Source organism: Xyrauchen texanus, chromosome 20 (genome assembly GCF_025860055.1).
Source record: "Xyrauchen texanus isolate HMW12.3.18 chromosome 20, RBS_HiC_50CHRs, whole genome shotgun sequence".
Lineage (NCBI taxonomy): Eukaryota > Metazoa > Chordata > Actinopteri > Cypriniformes > Catostomidae > Xyrauchen > Xyrauchen texanus.
This window is the reverse complement of record NC_068295.1, coordinates 32,644,515-32,662,935: the sequence shown is the minus strand read 5'-3', so window position 1 is coordinate 32,662,935 and position 18,421 is coordinate 32,644,515. Positions and strand designations below refer to the sequence as shown.

At 44.0% G+C, this 18,421-nt stretch overlaps 1 protein-coding gene across 1 annotated transcript in view; it reads left to right on the top strand.

The window, feature by feature from the left end:
• LOC127661060 (exocyst complex component 3-like protein 4) overlaps window positions 1-18,421 on the top strand; it is a 23,193-nt gene extending 4,772 nt beyond the window's left edge. The window contains exons 5-13 of the mRNA XM_052151616.1: window positions 191-308; window positions 594-719; window positions 1,325-1,425; window positions 3,048-3,146; window positions 4,880-5,003; window positions 6,620-6,742; window positions 11,587-11,739; window positions 12,209-12,327; window positions 17,890-18,421. Of these exons, the coding sequence (XP_052007576.1) occupies window positions 191-308; window positions 594-719; window positions 1,325-1,425; window positions 3,048-3,146; window positions 4,880-5,003; window positions 6,620-6,742; window positions 11,587-11,739; window positions 12,209-12,327; window positions 17,890-18,106 (1,180 nt within the window). The 3' untranslated portion in view covers window positions 18,107-18,421. The remainder of the gene's footprint in view (window positions 1-190; window positions 309-593; window positions 720-1,324; window positions 1,426-3,047; window positions 3,147-4,879; window positions 5,004-6,619; window positions 6,743-11,586; window positions 11,740-12,208; window positions 12,328-17,889) is intronic.

Genomic DNA, 18,421 nt, shown 5'->3' with positions numbered 1-18,421 from the left:
AAATAATACTCAGAACACGTGCTTCAGAATAGGATTGTTAGTCATCAGATATGTATTATAATGTAGTTATCTTCTTATGATTATAATTTTATGTATATGATTATAGTTATACAGCAACTGCAAAAAATATTGTTATAAAGGTTGGGATTTTAACAATAGCTGCGACTTTATCTAATTGCTGTTTCCATAGTGATAAGATAATGGGAAGCTGTTCCCTGCAACCAGAGATGAAGGAAGATCAGAGAGTGCTGCCACTGGACAAAGATTTCCTTAATCAGATTAAGAGCAAATATTGCAGTCGCTTACAGGTGAGATATCTGCACATCTTAGACCTGAGGTAGCTCAATTAGTGAGACAACCCTCAAAGCACAATGTCAAAGGCAGAAAATACCACGCAATCATCATGGCTGTGAGTTGGGGGTATGAACGTAGAAATGCTCCTGAATCTAATAATTAATGACATTTCTGTTACATCCTGCACATGCATAATTGTTTATGGGCCCATAGTATGCTGTAAATATTATAGATGAGAGAAACCTTAATGGAGTATTTGAGAGTCTTGAATTAAATTTCAGTTACTTTGCTCTCAACAGACTGACATGAGACAAACACTTGACCGAATAATTGAGTTGGAGAATGAGGATATGTGGAAAGATAGAAGAAAACCAGAGATTAATGAGGGGCTTTACAGCTCAAATATTGACATGGACATCTGGACGGTGAGATATGTGTTCGTTAAATTTCATATTTAGGCAAACCTTTCCTCACATCAGTTTTAAAGGGAAGTCCCATAATACTCCTTCCATATGGCCAGACTCTCCAGAGGGCCTTGGAATACCAGCAGAGGGAAGTAAAGGTCCTTGTTTCTATTCATAAAAATCCAACAAGTATCTGGTCACAGTTAGAAAAAATTATTAATGCCATTGCATTAGATTTTACATGTAAAACCAAGTTTATTTTAAAGAAAAATATATCACGTGTATACTTTTCAAGCAAAACATTTCACCAAAAGATAATGTTAAAAAGAGATATACTCTTTATATTCACAACTAGGACACTTTCTGGTTGTGATGCTTAGAAGAAGAAGTCCATATTTACTGTGATGACTTTTAAATCAGTCGGTTTATGTCATTTCAAAAACTTCTCAGAAAAGTGAAGGAAGGGTATTGCTCATTTGCTAGCAGATGCAATTTGGTTAAATATTTTGTTATCTAATGTAATTAAATTCATACATTTTAACTGTGCAAAAGTGCCCAAATACTTTTTGTGGTCACTGTAATTAAAGATAGCCTAGGGGGTGAATTTATGTTGTTGTCTTTGACAGAATATTAAAGGGCATGTACAAGGATCCAGACAGATCGATGTGAACCTTGAGCAGAAGGTTGTACGTTCCTGTTTGGAGGAACTGAAGCTGTTTCCAAAACGGTTTGTAATAAAGATCTAACATGCTACAGTAACTGCAAATCATTCTGTTTTCAAGAAGTTCAGGCATTTCTCGAAATTCTTTAAAGTAAAAGTTGGCATATCACTTTCAGTTTTCCTTTTTGTGTTAAATGTACATATTAAAAGCAACATGTTTAAAACCACACTCCATGATGAGAGACACATTCCCACATTTGTTTCCTTCTTCAAATATCCAACAGCAGTCCACAAATCAAGCAATCAAGATCAACCTGTTTTTTTCTTTTTTTCTTCCATTAATTAAACCAAACCAGTATTTAAAAGGATAGTTCAACCAAAAATGATAATTCTCTCATTATTTACTTACCCTCATGCCATTTCAAACTCGAGTGACTTTCGAGGGATTTTCTCCCATTTACTCCCAAATTTGGAATGCCTAATTCCCAATTCACTCTAAGTCCTCGTGGTGGTGTAGTGACTTGCCTCAATCCTGATGGCGGAGGATGAATCTCAGTTGCCTCCATGTCTGAGACTGTCAATCTGCGCATATATCATGTGGCTTGTTGAACGTGTTACCACGGAGACCTAGCACGTGTGGAGGCACATGCTATTCTCTGCGGCATCCACGCACAACTCACCAGTGAGTGTGAGAACCACATTATAGTGACCATAAGGAGGTTAACCCTATGTGACTCTACCCACCCTAGCAACCTTGCCAATTGGTTGCTTAGGAAGCCTGACTGGAGTCACTCAGCATGCCCTGGATTCGAACTTGCGACTCCAGGTGTGGTAGTCACCGTTTTTACTTGCTGAGCTATCCAGGCCCCTGTATGATGGGTTTTTGTCCACACAAAGCAAGTCAGTGGGTTCCAACGATTTAAAACTCCAAAAAGGGCATAAAGGCAGCATTAAAGTGTCGAGTGGTTTATTCCATGTCTTCTGAAACGATATGATCAATTTAGGTGAGAAACAGACTAAAATTGAAGTCCTTATTCACTAAACATCTTGATATCCGCAGTCTCCTTGGCACGTTTTTATGATTTATAACGTCCAGTTGGGCTGTTTTGAAAATGCAGATGCCAGTTCAAATTAATTCATGGGTTGAGTGTTTTTGGGATACTTTTGAAATATGCAACAGTCATCAAAATGTTTATGATAAACACTAGAGAATGAAAATGTAACATCTTTTTGATGTATATTTGTACCAGGATTGAGGATCTGGCAACTGCATGCAGTGGGAAAGCATCACTGTCTTGAAGTCTGCGTGCACTGTGTTGCAATCAGACGGATGTCAAGATTTATAGTGAATAAGGAATTCACTTTTGGTCTGTTAACCACCATAATCAATCACATTCAAGAAGACTTGAATTAAACCCTTTGAGTCATATGGTTAACTTTATGCTGCCTTTATGTCCTTAATAAAGCTTGAACATTATAGACAAAAACACTATATACATCCTTCAAAATATATTTGTTTGCATTCCGCAGAAGAAAGAAATTCAAATGAGGTTGAGATGGCATGAGATGGTTATAAATGAGGAGAGAATTATCCTTTTTTTGGTGAACTATCACTTAAATTTTTTTAGTTTAAGATTTTTTAAATTGTAAATAGTATTTAATTGTTTTCTCTTTATTTCTTTCCCAAGATTTGAGTCAGCGTTTGTTGAGCTGAGCAATGTACTCTCTACCTCCACTCTCTGGGCAGAGTATCACATCAGCTATATGAACAGTTTTAGTGCTCTAAAGTAAGTCATCTTGTAAGTTATGAACTTTATACACTGCCTAAAATAGCACTTTTTTGTTATTTTGATTTTGATATTTACACATGTTTGAGAGTAGAAATAATATTTAGAAAGCTTTTTCCTCAAGTCTTGTTCCTCATTATTTCATGAGGACCAATTTAGAAAGTTTGTACTCATATTAGAGTACAAACCCAGAGGCACACAGACAGAGATAATTAAATTAGGATGATTTGAAAATGGTTGTGTGCATATTGAACATTAAAGCAAGCAGGAGCTAACACTACGCTTGTCATGAAACAGTTAACAACTCAACCAGGGGCGGAGCCAGGTGTTTTTCAAAGGGGTGGCCAGGCAGGGGCAAGCAATCAGTCTGTGGTGGCACAAAAATGTTCAGGTAGCATTTTTATATCGTCGGACTGTGGGGGCGGTGGGGTGAATGGATACAATGACACCCGGGACGGAAAGGTTCAGCGACCTTGGTGTGCGCACATGTTAATTTTGCACATTTATACAGAGATGATTTCACCCCTAAAGAAATAAATTGTGCCAAAAAATGGCTAAAAAATGTACTAAAACAGTAATTGCGAGTGGGGTGGCCAATGGGGGTGGCCAGGCTTCGGTCCATGGTGGCCACAGACACCCCTGGCCACCCCCTAGCTCCGTCACTGAGTTCAACATAGACTAAAGTGCTGTGGTGAATTTGAATGTACGCAGCTTAAAGCTGAGGTGTGTCACTTTTTCTTTAATAAAATACGTTCTACTTTCACAGCTTAATATGCAGAGAACTAGTAAGCCATGCATAGCTTAATTTTCTCTGAGCACTCTCAAGAGTCTCTGGTGCTATAAAATTTCCTATTTGTATTGAACGACCTGTTTAGACCTGTTGAGTTGGACAGAGGGATGTTTAAACAACTGCAGACAAGGGGTAGAAACTGCAGAAAATGTTCCATTCGGTGTTGATAGTGTCACAGAAATCACATACTTCACCTTTAATATGCAGAGACAACAACAAATAAGCCGTTTTAGGCACAGTTTGTTGAAGCACTGTATCTCTGTACCATTAAAAAATATTTTGTATGTTTGGAGCACTCTGTCCAGTCTGATACAACAACATTGTCTCAACCAATGGCATGAGTTTGCTTAAGCTTATTTTTGCAATTCCGTTCAGTGGCACTAGTGGTGCAGAAATTCACTTCAGCTTTATGAATTGTCTCTGAAATGACATGCCACCACACAAACATTTCATCATGTGATTTCAAGGAATCCTAAATAGAGCATAGCAAGGCAACTGTCAGGGGAAGTCCCTGAGACTGGGACATGCCAGTGACCTAACCAACCTAAGCCAAGCTCAGTTCTTGCATCATGTCATTTAGAAAAACAAACTTTCACTATAGAGATTTAGATTAGATTATTGTTGCATGACATAAACTTGCTGTATGCTTGTGGGAGTTAAACAAACATTGAAGAAGAGATAAACTAGGTGTTATAATATCTAAAGAGGATTCAAATCAGCATATTTAAATGTTGTCAAATTATACTATGTACATTTAAATCAACATTTATGTTGTTAAAAATTGATCGCTTTGTCTCTTAATCTAACAAAGTGAACGAGTCACTCATTTTCAAAGGCCAAAAAGAGCAGAATACACATTTTATTAATTATGTCCATGTTACATTTTTGGACAGCTGACATTCTGTGCTCTAATGTCATTATAATGTCAATGTTATTCCTCCAGAGAGCACATGGAGTGCTATAAGGACAGCTGTCCAATTCAGTTTGAGCAGGTTCGAAGGGAAATCGATGAACTGACCACAAGACTGAGTCAAACTCTGATGGAGCACTTTAAAACAGATGTCAAGGTGTGAGCTTCTAAAAACACACACATTTCTCGATTTATTTATTTTAGAGACAAAAGAGTTTAAGACTCACAATGCCATATAGACAGTTGACATGACTGACAGATCTTATTAAGGCCCCGATTTAATAAGATCTCAAATAACATGTGCTAATTTGCTTTTATTTAACAAGTGTAAGAGTAGTTGAGAATGCACATGACACTCTTCATTTGAAATGTTCATAATTCACAAAGAAAATACAATATTACACGTTAAGTCATCGCACCACTGATGTATAATGAAATCTGAATTTCAAACTGCTATTATAGAGTGATGTCACGAACCCCGCTCCTCTGCTTCTCCCCGCATCGTCTAGGACACACACGCACACTCCCTCACTCCGCCCCCTCGAGCTTTTCACGCTCTTTTTGCTCGCTCGAGCCCTCACGCCCACTTTGCTCCTACTCGCTCACATGCTTGTAGGCAATCTCCCTTCCTCGAGTTTCTCACGCGCTTCCAATCCCCAGAACATTATGACCAACTGCACTCGCGTCATCTGCACTCCTGCACATTAGTTTCACCTGCACTCGTCTCATCACCTGTCATGGTTTACACCTGAACTCGCCCCTATATATATATCACCACCCTTTCGCTGCACGGGGGTTGGTTATTGTATTTAGTTTCACGTGTCTTTGCCCTCTGCTAGTCTCGTCTAGTTTTGCTCTCCTCTTGTTTACCTCTTAGCTTGCCAGCTCCCCTTGTTCCCCCGTCTTTTGCTCCCACTAGTTATTCTATATCTTGATTCCCCGGCTCTCGACCTCACGCTCCCCTTGACTACTCTTCACTGGATTTGCCCTTGTTTTGTACTGTTGCTTTGCTTTGTGAATAAAGCAGTTTTTCCCCGACATTGTGACTGTCTCAACTTGTGTTCGCTACAAGTGAGAACGGGAAGCTGCAGGGTACAGAACTTTCTGTTTGTTTCACCATTCAGGTGCTTATCAGCCTGCCTACTGGCAGTTAAAAACAATGTTTAAAACATTAAATTACGGCATAATTTGGGAATAAATTGTTAGTAGGCTCATGATGTTATCAGTTATGCTATTGAGTTTTAAAATAATCGAATAAATTTTTTTTTTATGAGTATTAATTTAATTTCACATTAATGTGTGTCAATAAACAGTGTTTGTATTATCTGTTTCCTTTTTTGTCACAATGACAGCATGATGCACAGTGCAAATCAGATTAATATCTGCCTTTCATTCGTATTAATGTGCTCTCGTAGTTTCCGATTCTGAAATGAATTTCAGGCTTGATAAATCACTTTGCGGGTGCAATTTGATTCATTTGTATCAAAACAGCCCTTTATCGTGCGCATTAGGAGGCATGACTAAATTGCATTTTCATTTTGGGGAAACGCAAAAATTGCCAAGACATGCTATTTTGCGCATCTGAATGTTGCAATCTTTAGAAAACTACATTAGTAGATCAGCTCAGACCTTTTTTTGCATGCTATCAAATTTGCACATGTTTCTATACATGCAAACCTTTAATAAATCATTTGAGTACAATCTGATAGATAATTTAAGAAGTTTATTAGTGGAGTTTATGGCTATAAATTAACAAGAAGCTTCTCTTTACAGCCCTTCCTCTTGAAACAAATGACAAGGAAATGGTTTTCATTTGATGAAGACTTCACACAGCTGGTCAGCAGGACTAAGACTCTGTCTGAACAGAGCAAATACATGAGCCCAATATTTAAACAGGTGAAACTGTTAGCTTTCACAATTTACACACATACACACTTAGACCACAGAGAGCAGCTTTGAATGCTTCACTACTGCTTGAGTATATGCACAGATGAGCCAAAACATTATGAGCACCTGCCCAGTATGCCGTTGGTCCTCCGCATGCTGCCAAAACAGCAACGACCCACCTGAAGGTGTCCTGTGCTATCTGGCACCAAGACATTAGCAGCAGATTCTTCATGTCCTGGAAGTTGCAAGTTGGAGCCGCCGTGGATCAGACTTGTTGGTCCAGCACATCCCATAGATGCTCAATTGGATTGAGATCTGGGAAACGCTTAACACCCTGTCACCGGATTGTGGTTTGTCCCCCCTCAGACCACTGTCGGTAGGTACTCACCACTGCTGACCAGGAGCACCCCACAAGCCTTGCCATTTCAGACATGCTCTGACCCAGTCATCTGGCCATAACAATTTGGCCTTTGTCAAAATCGCTCAGGTCTTTACTCCTGCCCATTTCTCCTGCATTCAACACTTGGACTATGAGAACTGTCTGTTCGGTTACCATCTAATCTATATCCAGACCTTGATATGTCGCCTTGTTAGGAGATGATCAATGCTATTTGCTTCAGCTGTGAGTGGGCATAATGTTTTGACTCATTGGTGTATATTGTCAATTATTATTATTTAAGAGTTGTATAAGGTGGGGAAATCCTCTAAAATAGTTGCTAAGCACTGGATATGTAGAAGAAAGTGAAAGGAAACTACAATGCCCTACAAAGTCAAAATGCATCAGCTATGCCAAAAATGAAACTAAGAAAAGAGGTTTCAGCGTTTAAAAAATATATATATTTTAATAAATGTAGATAGTACATATAGTCTTACTCCATTTTCTCTGAGGCTATGTCCACATTAAACTTTACAACATTTGCTTGTCCACACTAAAAGTCTGAAAACACTTAAAAAATGTAAGAATCATGGGCTAGCGTTGTTTCCATGTATGGTCTGAAACACTGTTGTACTTGTATTCGACTGCCGGACAGCAATTCAAAGTAAACTTCCCTTTGCCTTTGAATTAATGCAATGTGAAGGTTGTACAAAGAAACATTTATCTTTAACAATGCTCTCAAAGTGGATAGCAGGCACAACAATGCCACTGCAACATGGGCCGCCATCTTGATTGTTTTGGGTTGAATGGATCACATTACTACGTCTGCGTCACTAAGATTTCAGATGCTTTTTCCCAGTCTACAATACAACACGAACATAGTGTTTTCAAAGGTATCCATTTGGGAGAGCATTTTCAAATGTGTTTTCTTAGTCTGGAAAATGAATTAGTGTGGACGTGGCTTGAATCTGAGAATAGTTGAGTCAAAACCTTCTGTCACAGGACAGATCAGCCTAAGAGATCTGATTTCAGTTGTAAATCAGTTTTGACAAAATGTGTTGTTAGTGCATTTAGCCTTTGCAGAGCAGTATAGGGAAGAGAGATTGGGATCAGGAGGGAACCTTAATGGAGGGAACAAGACATTGTGTCGACTAGTGACACTAGGGGTCACTCTTGGGTGCCCGATTCACCATCTTTGAGAATAGACCAATGAGAAATTGGCGAGTTGAATTTGCATGACCCTGACATACATGTTCCCGGACAATGTCTCGTTCCCTCCATCAGGGAACGGAGGTTACGACAGTAACCGAGACATTCCCCTTCTCTCACTTACTTCGACGCTTGTGTCGAAGAGTGACACTAAGTGTCCCTATATGAAACGCCACAAAGGCTGAACGGTCACGTGAACTGCCGATGCAGGTGTAGGCAAGCTACTACAAGCGTAAGAACAGATGCATTCGGGCTGCACAGAGCCTCCCCAGATGCACCAAAACGTCGGGCGCTTCCCCGTAACTCTGAAGTGGTGGAAGGAGACATGTCCAGTATGGGAGCAGGCCGTGCCAGCCGAAACCTTTTCTCTCTAAGACTTTCTCTCCCACTTAGAAAGACTGGGGCCATTAATGCTCATAAAAAGCACCGGGGAATGCGTCCATTTCTGTTACTATTCTTTCAGGTTGAAAAGACCTCGCAGAGGCCACACCCTGCCCTTTTTGGGGGGGAGGGTATGAAAGTGGTGCATACGTCATATGGGCCCACAGGGACCACACATGGAAGAGGTGTGTTGGTAGGTCCGACACTTCGTGGGGGAGGAGTTTTTCTACAAGCACAGCAACTGGGCAGATGAGGCTCTGCCAAGGGAGACGTGGGTCTACCGAAACAGAGAGGGAGACCGTATAGCGGGAAATACACACAGGAGGTTACTAGGGTAGCCGAGCCCTGTGGAGCACTTACCGCAGTACAGGGCCTGTTAGCACATGTACTGGGTCTGACTACGGATCCTCCGCTGAATTCGAGAGTCAGAGGGCTTGGAGAAAGAGCATCCAGGGTTCGCACGCATGGGAGAAAGAGCTCACGGTGTCACCTACCTGGAGGGTAAAGGCGATATGTGCAAGCGGTACACCCGGTCGGCTGCCCCGTGTAACGGTTTTACTTACCTGTTTATAAACCACAGAATGGCGCTCAACCTATCTTGGAGGCATCTGTCATAACCACGACATGCCTGGACAATTGGTGTATAGGGACTCTAGCTCGCAAGAATTCAAGGTCGGTCCAAGGGCTGAAAAAGGCAACGAGTAGCGGGCATGAGAGCCCCGCAATGTGTGCCGCGGCACCATGCGTACCTCGGGACATGGGTCTGGGGCCAGTGCTGTAGCGGTCTCATATGCATCAACCGATATGCATCAATCAAAAGCGACGTGACCGCCATTGAGGATGCCATATGCCCCAGGAGCCTCTGAAAGTATTTCAGTGTGACCAGTTTGCCACCTGGATAAGTTCAGGCAGTTCATCATTGACACCGAGTCTAACTCCTATGCCAAGAAAAGAGATGCTCTGAACCAGGGAGAGCTTGCTCTTTTCCCAGTTGATCTGAAGCCCTAAATGAGGTCCCTGTGTGCACACAATAACTTTCGAGAGTGTGCTAGACTCAGCGGCCATCAAGGTAATTGAGTATGCGGATGCCCACTTCCCTTTACGTGGTAAGGACTGCCTCTGCAACATTCGTGAAGGCGCGAGGGGACAAGCCGAAGTGGAGGACCTTGTACTGATACACCGGACGTCGAATGCGAAACGTAGGAAGGGCCTGTGTTGAGGCAAGTCAAGTCGTGGAAGTACGTGTCCTTCAGGTCTACCGCTGCGAACCAATATTGATGCCGGATGCACGTCAAAATGTGCTTCTGTATCAGTATCTAGAACGGGAGTCTATGCAAGGCCCGGTTCAGAACTCACAGGTCCAAGATTGGCCGCCACCCACCGCCCTTCTTGGAAATGACGAAATCTCGGCTGGAGGGACAGGATCTGTCGTGCCCTTCCTTATTAGGAGGACTGCGATTTCCACCCGCAGGACGGTGGCGCTCTTGTGCTTCACTGATGTGAAGAGAACACTGTGGAATCGGGGCGGGACCTGGCGAGTTTAATGACGTAGACGAGTCGGATGTTTCTGGCCAACCAGCGCGATGGGTTGGAAGCGATAGCCACGGATCCAAACACCGGGAAAGGGGCACTAAGGGAAGGAACACATCCAACGTTCCTGGGGGTGGGGCCTCACAGTGTGTGGGTGTGGGGTTTGAGTGCTACTTTGGGGAGCACTCAACGAGGCAAGGATCCATCGAGGCGGCCGTGCTAAGGGGGCCCTGGAAGCACTTACCTTACTCTGCACGACCAGCATAAGGCGGGCCAGCGACTGAGGAGGAGTCACGTCCTCGAGACTCAACACCACCGGCTGCTTAGGGGTGTGGTTTGTGTGGCGCGGCAGGACATCTTGAGAGTCAGACACAGGAGGGCCGCGTTCCTGATGCCCGGGATGCGAGTGCCAGGTGTCCAGTAACCACAGGTATGGGGAATGTGAACGCCGGCGCTGTGACCAGGGGACAAAGGAAACTGCTCTTTTCTTTTAAAAAGAAGGGAACAAGGTATATACCTCCCGGACCTCCACCGGTGGAGCTCCGAAGTTCCAGCAGACATCTCGGCCCTCTGGTGGCCCGTCTCAGGGGCACTTAGGAGCCCCCTTGGGGGTCTTCGCGGACGGCCGAGAAGCGGGGGGCATCCCTCTCCTGTGGGGGGTTCCACGCCGGGGCAGAGAGCTGGGCTAGGGCTGGGGCAGAGCCAGTTGTGTTTGCGTCACTGCAGCGGGACGCCCTCCACAGACAGGTGAGATACGCACTCTTGAACCATGCTAGGGCAGGACGTGCCAAAAGACGCTGGCCTGTGAAATGGGGGCATTAAGGGATCATGCCTTGTGTGCATCTCTCATCTCGACCTGGTTCAGCCACAGGTGGCGCTCCTGGACCACAAGCGTGGACATCGTCTGCCCAAGTGCACATGCTGTGACCTCAATCACTCGTGGGGTGAGATCAGTTGCAGAGCGCAGTTCTTGTAAAACACCGGTATCAGAACTACCCTCATATAACTCTTTCAGGGCACGAAGTCTGAATGAACCTGCATTCCGATCTCCCCTTTATACCCGTATGTCGGGGGGAGTGGCATGCAAATTCAACTCGCCAATTTCTCATTGGCCTTTTCTCAAAGATCTGAAGGTGAATTGGGCTCCCAAGAGCGACCACTAGTGTCACTATACGACACAACGTCGAAGTGAGTGACAGAAGGGGAACTGTATGTTCCCTAACAACTGCACCATGGCTATATGTATATCTATATGTAAATTATGGCCATACATTTAAAATACTTCTTCATCTGTTCTTTGTCAAATCTCTCCTTCTCTCTATCTCTCTTTGTCTCTCCCATGTTTTTGCATCTTTAGACCTTTGTGAATGAAGCCCACTTTTTTGTGGTGAAAGAATATGTGTCTCAGCTGATGAAGAATAACTACTCGTGCAAAAACAGGAAGAATGAGACAGCTGCCTCTAAATTCACGATGCAATGGGAGGAACTGAAAGAGCTTTTTCAAGATATGGTAAAGTCCTCATAATGCCACTTTGAACATCTGTGTTTGAGCATACTCCAATATGGCTGTCTAAAATTCAGTGGTTCTCAACTTGCTTCATGACCCTGAAATTAATTTGGACATAAAGTGTTGAACCAACACAGTACCAGCCATGAACCATGTTTATCCTTGCTGCAAGTTAACATACTTTTGGAGATTGTTTTTTACTTAGCATAGTTTTGCTCATGGTTTTGAGGATGAGGGCATGTCACACAACCTGTTGGCTAGCTTGTACAGTGTGAAAGATGAATTGGGTCAAAGTACTGTATATTGGACACACAGTCTTTGATTTCAACAACAAAAGATATGGGAACCTCCTCCCTGGTAAAAGCCTATTTACTATAGAATGTTTTGTTTGTCACATTTGATCAAAGAATGTGCTTTTTATGCAATTCAAAAACACACACATACATATAACTTTCTGCATCATTCTCCACAGAAATCTACCTTAGATTGGCTCCATCCAGTTGGGAGCCAGCTGAGCAAGATCATTGAATGTAGAAAAAGTGAAGTAAAAATGAACCTACAGCCATTGGTTGAGAACTATCCAGATATCAGGTAAGGTTCACAGAACTTGTTGTGGACACATTTTACAGTTTCCGTTAATTTAGCAAACTGGTTTATGTTTAGCCCCAAGTCAATACTATAGTGCTTTAGCATTTATTGCAATATTCCTAAGTATGCATGTATGAACTTTGAATAAATGCAAAAAATTAAAAATGCAAATTTGTTGAAATGTCTCGGGTTACTTAACTGTAATCCCTGTTCCCTGATAAAAGTGGAACGAGATGCTGGGCTGACGTAGCGCTTTGGGAACAACTTTAGGTGTGACCAGCTGTGAATATGTGTGCAACACGTCAATTAAATTGACCAGAATTTATAGCCTCTGCTGGTGACATCATTGGATGCACCTGTAGCAGGGCTATAAATAGAATCGTCACAGGTGCATCGTCAGGTATTTTATCTGAAGAGCAGTCCTGGGGCATCCCAGTGCGGTGAAGACTTTCCTGCTCTGGCGTTGTAAACGCCGGGGAGCAGAAGGATTCAAGAATCAGAATCAGAATCAGCTTTATTGCCAAGTATGCTTACACATACAAGGAATTTGTCTAGGTGACAGGAGCTTCCAGTCAACAACAATACAAACAATACCAAAAACAGCAGCAAGACATAGGTAATTAAAAACAAAAAAGAACACAAAATAAATAATTATACATATACGTACATACACTCACCTTCATACATACTCACATACACACACGTAGTGCAAATCTAATACAATCTGTTATATAAAGAACAAAAACCTGTATATTATGTACAGAGCAATGTAAGTAATGGCAGAAGTGGATATGTTGGATAATATAAATTAAAATTAAAATTAAACTGTGTATTGCACATAATTATTGCTCAATGGGGCAATTTAATTGTTCATTAGATGGATGGCCTGAGGGAAAAAACTGTTAATGTGTCTGACGGTTCTGGTGTTCAGAGCTCTGAAGCGCCGGCCAGAAGGCAACAGTTCAAAAAGGTAGTGGGCTGGGTGAGTGACCGGATGTACAGTTGAGAAAGGAACCTTAAGCAGGTAGTCAGGGTGAGGGTGCAAAATTGCTTTAGCCATTCCTGGGGCAAAATCTAAGCAGGCTAGCAAGACAGACAGAGCCTGTAGATCCCCAATTCTTTTTAGAGAGGTGATTGCCATAAGAAAAACCATCTTGAGAGTCAGAAGTTTATCAGACGCTGACTCTAGAGGTTCGAAGGGGGTCTCAACCAGACCCTCAAGGGCTATTGCTAAGTCCCATGAAGGGGTCCTGTTCCTAGCAGGAGGTCTCAGTCGCATGGCTCCATGAATAAAGCGAGTGAGCAGAGGATGTCTCCCCAATGGCACCCCATCAATCAAGGCGTGGCAAGCCGATAGAGTGGCCACGTAAACCCTGAGAGTGGCGGGGCATGTGCCTGCTGATAATTTGTCCTGCAGAAAGTCCAGAACTGAAGCAATCTGGCAGTTAACTGGATCTGCATTATGTGCACTGCACCATCTTTCAAAGACACCCAATTTATTGGCGTAACTTCTAGTAGAGGGAGCCCAAGAACTTATCGAGAATGGTCTCGATAACTTCAGGTGAAAGCCCATTGTTCCTCAGTTGGTACCCTTCACGGGCCAAACATGAAGGTTCCACAGCTCAGGCCGGGGATGAAATATTGTCTCCTGCGCTTGAGACAGAAGGTCCCTCCTGTACGGGATCGCCCAAGGCGAGCCGTCAAGGAGAGGCATTATCCCCAAGAACCATACCCTGTTCGGCCAGCGTGGCGCTATCAGTAAGAGGCAGGACCCTTGCTGGTGAACTCTGGCCAAGACTCCCGGGAGCAGAGAAACCGGAGAAAAAGCATACAGGCGCAATCTGGGCCATGTATGTGCCATCGCGTCCAGACCCAGGGGGCTGGGTGACTCAGAGAGAAGTAGAGGGGACATTGCCTCTGTTGGGAGGTGAAGAGGTCCACTTCTGCCCTTGTAAAATCTCAACAAGATTTGTTCCACTACCTCGGGGTGGAGTTTCCACTCCCCCGTCGGTATTTACTGTCTGGACTGTAATTGTGCTCCCATTCAGGCATCCAGGGATATAAGCTGCTCAGATTAACAGGAGCTTGCCCTGGGCCCAAAGGAGAATCTGCCGTGCCAGCTTGTTTGGCTGGCGTGAACGTAGACCTCCTTGATGGTTTATGTAAGAGACAGCGGTACTGTGTTGTCCACCAGCACCAAGATATGGCAGCCTCTGGAGGAAGTATTTCAGGGCCAGAAATACAGCCATCAACTCGAGACTCTTAATGTGACAATCGAGCTGACGACCCTCCCATTCCCCTTGAGCTGGACGACCACTTAAGACCACTACCCAGCCCGTCAGGGAGGCGTCTGTCATTAGCAACCTGCGTTGGCAAGACGCACCTAGAGTGGGACCCAAAGTGAGGAACCGGGGTCTGAACCACATAGAAAGGGTACGTAGCACACAGTGCATAACCCTTATCAGCCTAGGGGATTGGCCCTTGGATGAAATCCCCTGGATTTGAGCCACAACTGAAATGGTCTCATGTGCAGAAGGCCCAAAGGGATCACCTAGGACGCAGATGCCATGAGACCTAGTATTCGTTGGTACTGACGAACAGTGCAACCTTGGCCTAGCCTGACTTTGCTCAGGGTGTTCTGAATGGACATGATTCGAGCGGGAGACAATTGTGCCCACATCGTGATCGAATTCCATACAATGCCCAGATAGGTAATTCCCTGAGTGGGAGAGAGAACGCTCTTTTTGATGTTGAGTCTCAGACCCAGAGAAACCAGATGAGCTAAGAAAATATCCCTGTGTTGTAATGCCAGTTCTTGTAACAGTGCCAGTATCAGCCAGTCGTCTATGTAATTTAGAATGTGGATGCCCCGGAGTCGCAAAGGAGCCAGTGCTGCATCCATGCATTCCACAAATGTGCGGGGGGATAAGGCTAGACCGAATAGAAGAACCAGATATTGGAAAGCTTCGCTCCCGAAAGCGAACCTCAGGAACTTACTTTGTTGTGGCAGACTTTCTATATGAAAGTCTGCCCATAAGATCGATCTTGACCAACCAATCGCGATGTTGGATTTGAGATACGACCGTCTTGACGGTTAGCATCTTGAACTTGATCGCCCTCGGAGCAATTCAAGCCTCGAAGGTCTAAAATCGGACGCAACCCCCGTCCTTCTTGGGAACCAGGAAGTATCTGTTATAGTAACCTGACTCTCTCTCTGGGAGGGGAACATGTTCTATGGCCCCTTTGACCAAGACATTTTGCAGTTCTTTCCACAGTAGACATGCTTGCTTCAGTTTCACGGTAGTGCAACTACGGAGGCTGAACCACGGAGGATGGCAAACAAATTAAATTCTGTAGCCTTTTTCTACTGGTCTTAGGACCCACAGAGAAACACCTGGCAGTAGTTTCCACACTGCCAGGTTCTCTGAGATGGGTATCGATTCTGACACTTTCTATTGAGGGGATGTCGAGTGTCCCTTGTCCTGGACTACGGCAGGAAGCAACTGAACACCCAACATTTTGCTGGAAACTGCTAGCTTCTGAAACACCAGAGGTGGCGGGAATGGAGCGGTTTCGTGGGGGTATCGTGAGGGTATAGGTGGACGTTTCACGTGACCCGTCCCAAGGGGGAGCTACCCCCACAAGGCTGGGCGCAAAACCGTCAGGGTTTTTCCCTTTTAGAAATAACTGCCCTGAGGTATTGCTTTGGGGGCTGCTGAGGGCGACGAACTGGCCCCCAGTCTTTACGAGGGGGAGCACGATTTGCCACGCTTTGTTTCTGAGCCTCCCTTCTAGAAGGACCGGGGCGGGGCAGGGTGGCCGACGGCCCCTCCCCCTGAGTGCGGCGAGGAAGGAATTTCCCGAAGGCTTCCTCGTGGCTTTTTGCCTCCTGGAACCTGGTGATAACTACATTCATAGTGTCAACAAATAAGCCAGAAGGCGAAACCGGGGCATCGAGAAGGAAAACTTTGTCCTTATCTCTGATGCCTGACAGGTTGAGCCATAAGTGTCTCTCAGTGCTGACTAAAGCAGACATAGACTGGCCAATGGTGCGAGCCATCTGCTTGGTCATGCGGAGGGACTGATCCGTGGCTCGACAAAGCACAGAAAGCCTCTTTGTCGACCGTGTTGCCCGCATTCAGGTCCTTCAATAGCTCAGCCTGGTATGCCTGTAACACTGCCATAGTGTGCAGGGCAGCACCAGCCTGACCTGCTGCCTGATAAACCTTCCCCACAAGCGTGGAGGTGGTCCTGCACGGCTTTGTGGGGAGAGTGGGTCTCTTTAGCGATGATGCCGAGCCAGGCGAGAGATAACCCGCAAGTGTATCTTCTCCCGGCGGCATCACCGAATACCCCCGTGTCTCAGCACCCACGATAGTCGAATATGTCAACGTCGAGGGCACGAAGACACAGGAAGTATAAGGATTCCTCCATGAATGAGAAAGCTCGTCATGGAGGTCATCAAATAATGGAAGGGACTGATATAGCGTTCCCCTTTTTTTTGGCCACCAGACAGAAATCTGTCTTCTAGTTTGGAGCATTTGGGGGTCTCTTATTCACGTGGCCAGTCTAACTGTAGCCTGGTCACAGCCCGAGTAAACACCTCGAGTAATTCCAGCCGCTTTATTATTGTGCGTGAAATGTTCAGAGGTGGGTGCTCAAAGTCCGCAGACTCAAGAGATTCAGCATCCCCCTCATGAACAGAAGAGGCGCTGAAGCGCACATCAGGCTCAATAGAAGAATCAGCTGGATCTGGGGAGAGAGCGAGCAATAGGGACGGACCCGTCTCTCGCTCCTCAGCCAAATCAATGCGAGAGCCCCACGATGAAAGAGTGGGTGCTGGTTCTTGGAAGTAAGCGAGACGAGTGCAAAGCATTTTGACTGAGAACAGATCGCAATGCTCGCACCCGCCCCAATGCAAGAGCAGCATGCTCTTCCCCCAAACATACAAAACAAAACAAAACTGATGTGTGTCCCTCTCAGCCATAGAGCGTAATCAAGGGAACACACAACGCTTGTTCTTTCTTTCGGTAATTTTCTTTTTCTTTTTTTTTCATTTTAGAAAGTTTTCTGCGCACTGCCTAACAAAATCTAACTCCTAACAGAGGAAAGTATCTGAAGATCTGAAGACAAAAGATCTGACGATGCACCTGTGATGCATCTATTTATAGCCCTGCTACAGGTGCATCCAATGATGTCACCAGCAGAGGCTATAAATTCTGGTCAATTTAATTGACGTGTTGCACACATATTCACAGCTGGTCACACCTAAAGTTGTTCCCAAAGCGCTAAGTCAGCGCAGCATCAAAGTGTAGCTTTTTGACAGGGAACAGGTTGACCTTAAGGATTTGCCTGCATTTGACCCCATCCATGTTGCCTGTAATTGCAACAAGGTTTCCAATGTGTTTCTCTATGCATCTTAAAATTGTCATTGTAATAGTTGGCTCCTTACTTCCCAAACAATTGCTTTCAGTTTGGTAGGAAAACCTTCTCGAAGTTATTGTATATTTTATGGTTTGAAAAGTATTCCTTGATGACGGACTCTTTTTGTTTCACCCATTTCAGAAAGAGCCATCTCTCAGCTGTGCTGTACTTCCGAGGAATTATCAGAGGCAGGGAAAAACATATTATACTGCAGCGGCTGACAGAGTTGAAAAAGAGTATTGGGTATGCAGGCAATAAAGAGCGTGCCTTCTTCAGTGAGATTCAAGAAGCAGATAACACAGACTGCCTTGCTGGTATACCTTTCTCATGTCTTTCCGTCATTGTGCCAGACATCTAATCAAAAGAATGGCACTTAACTTGGTTTTACAGTGAGTGGACATGATAATTGCACTGTGGATGTAGTAGTTTGCCTAATGACATGAACAATAAGCAATATAATGTCTCCATGACTCCTTTATAATCTTGTATTTTTACAAGATAAACTGGAATGCAAATTAATCAAAATAAACAAATAAATTGTTTTTGTAATATCATGTAAAAAATAAAAATAAATCACATGTGATATCATTGAAGATCACACTTTAAATCCAATGTTATTGTAATGTAAGCTGTGTTATAAAAAAAAATATCAATGACTTTTTGGGCATCACTT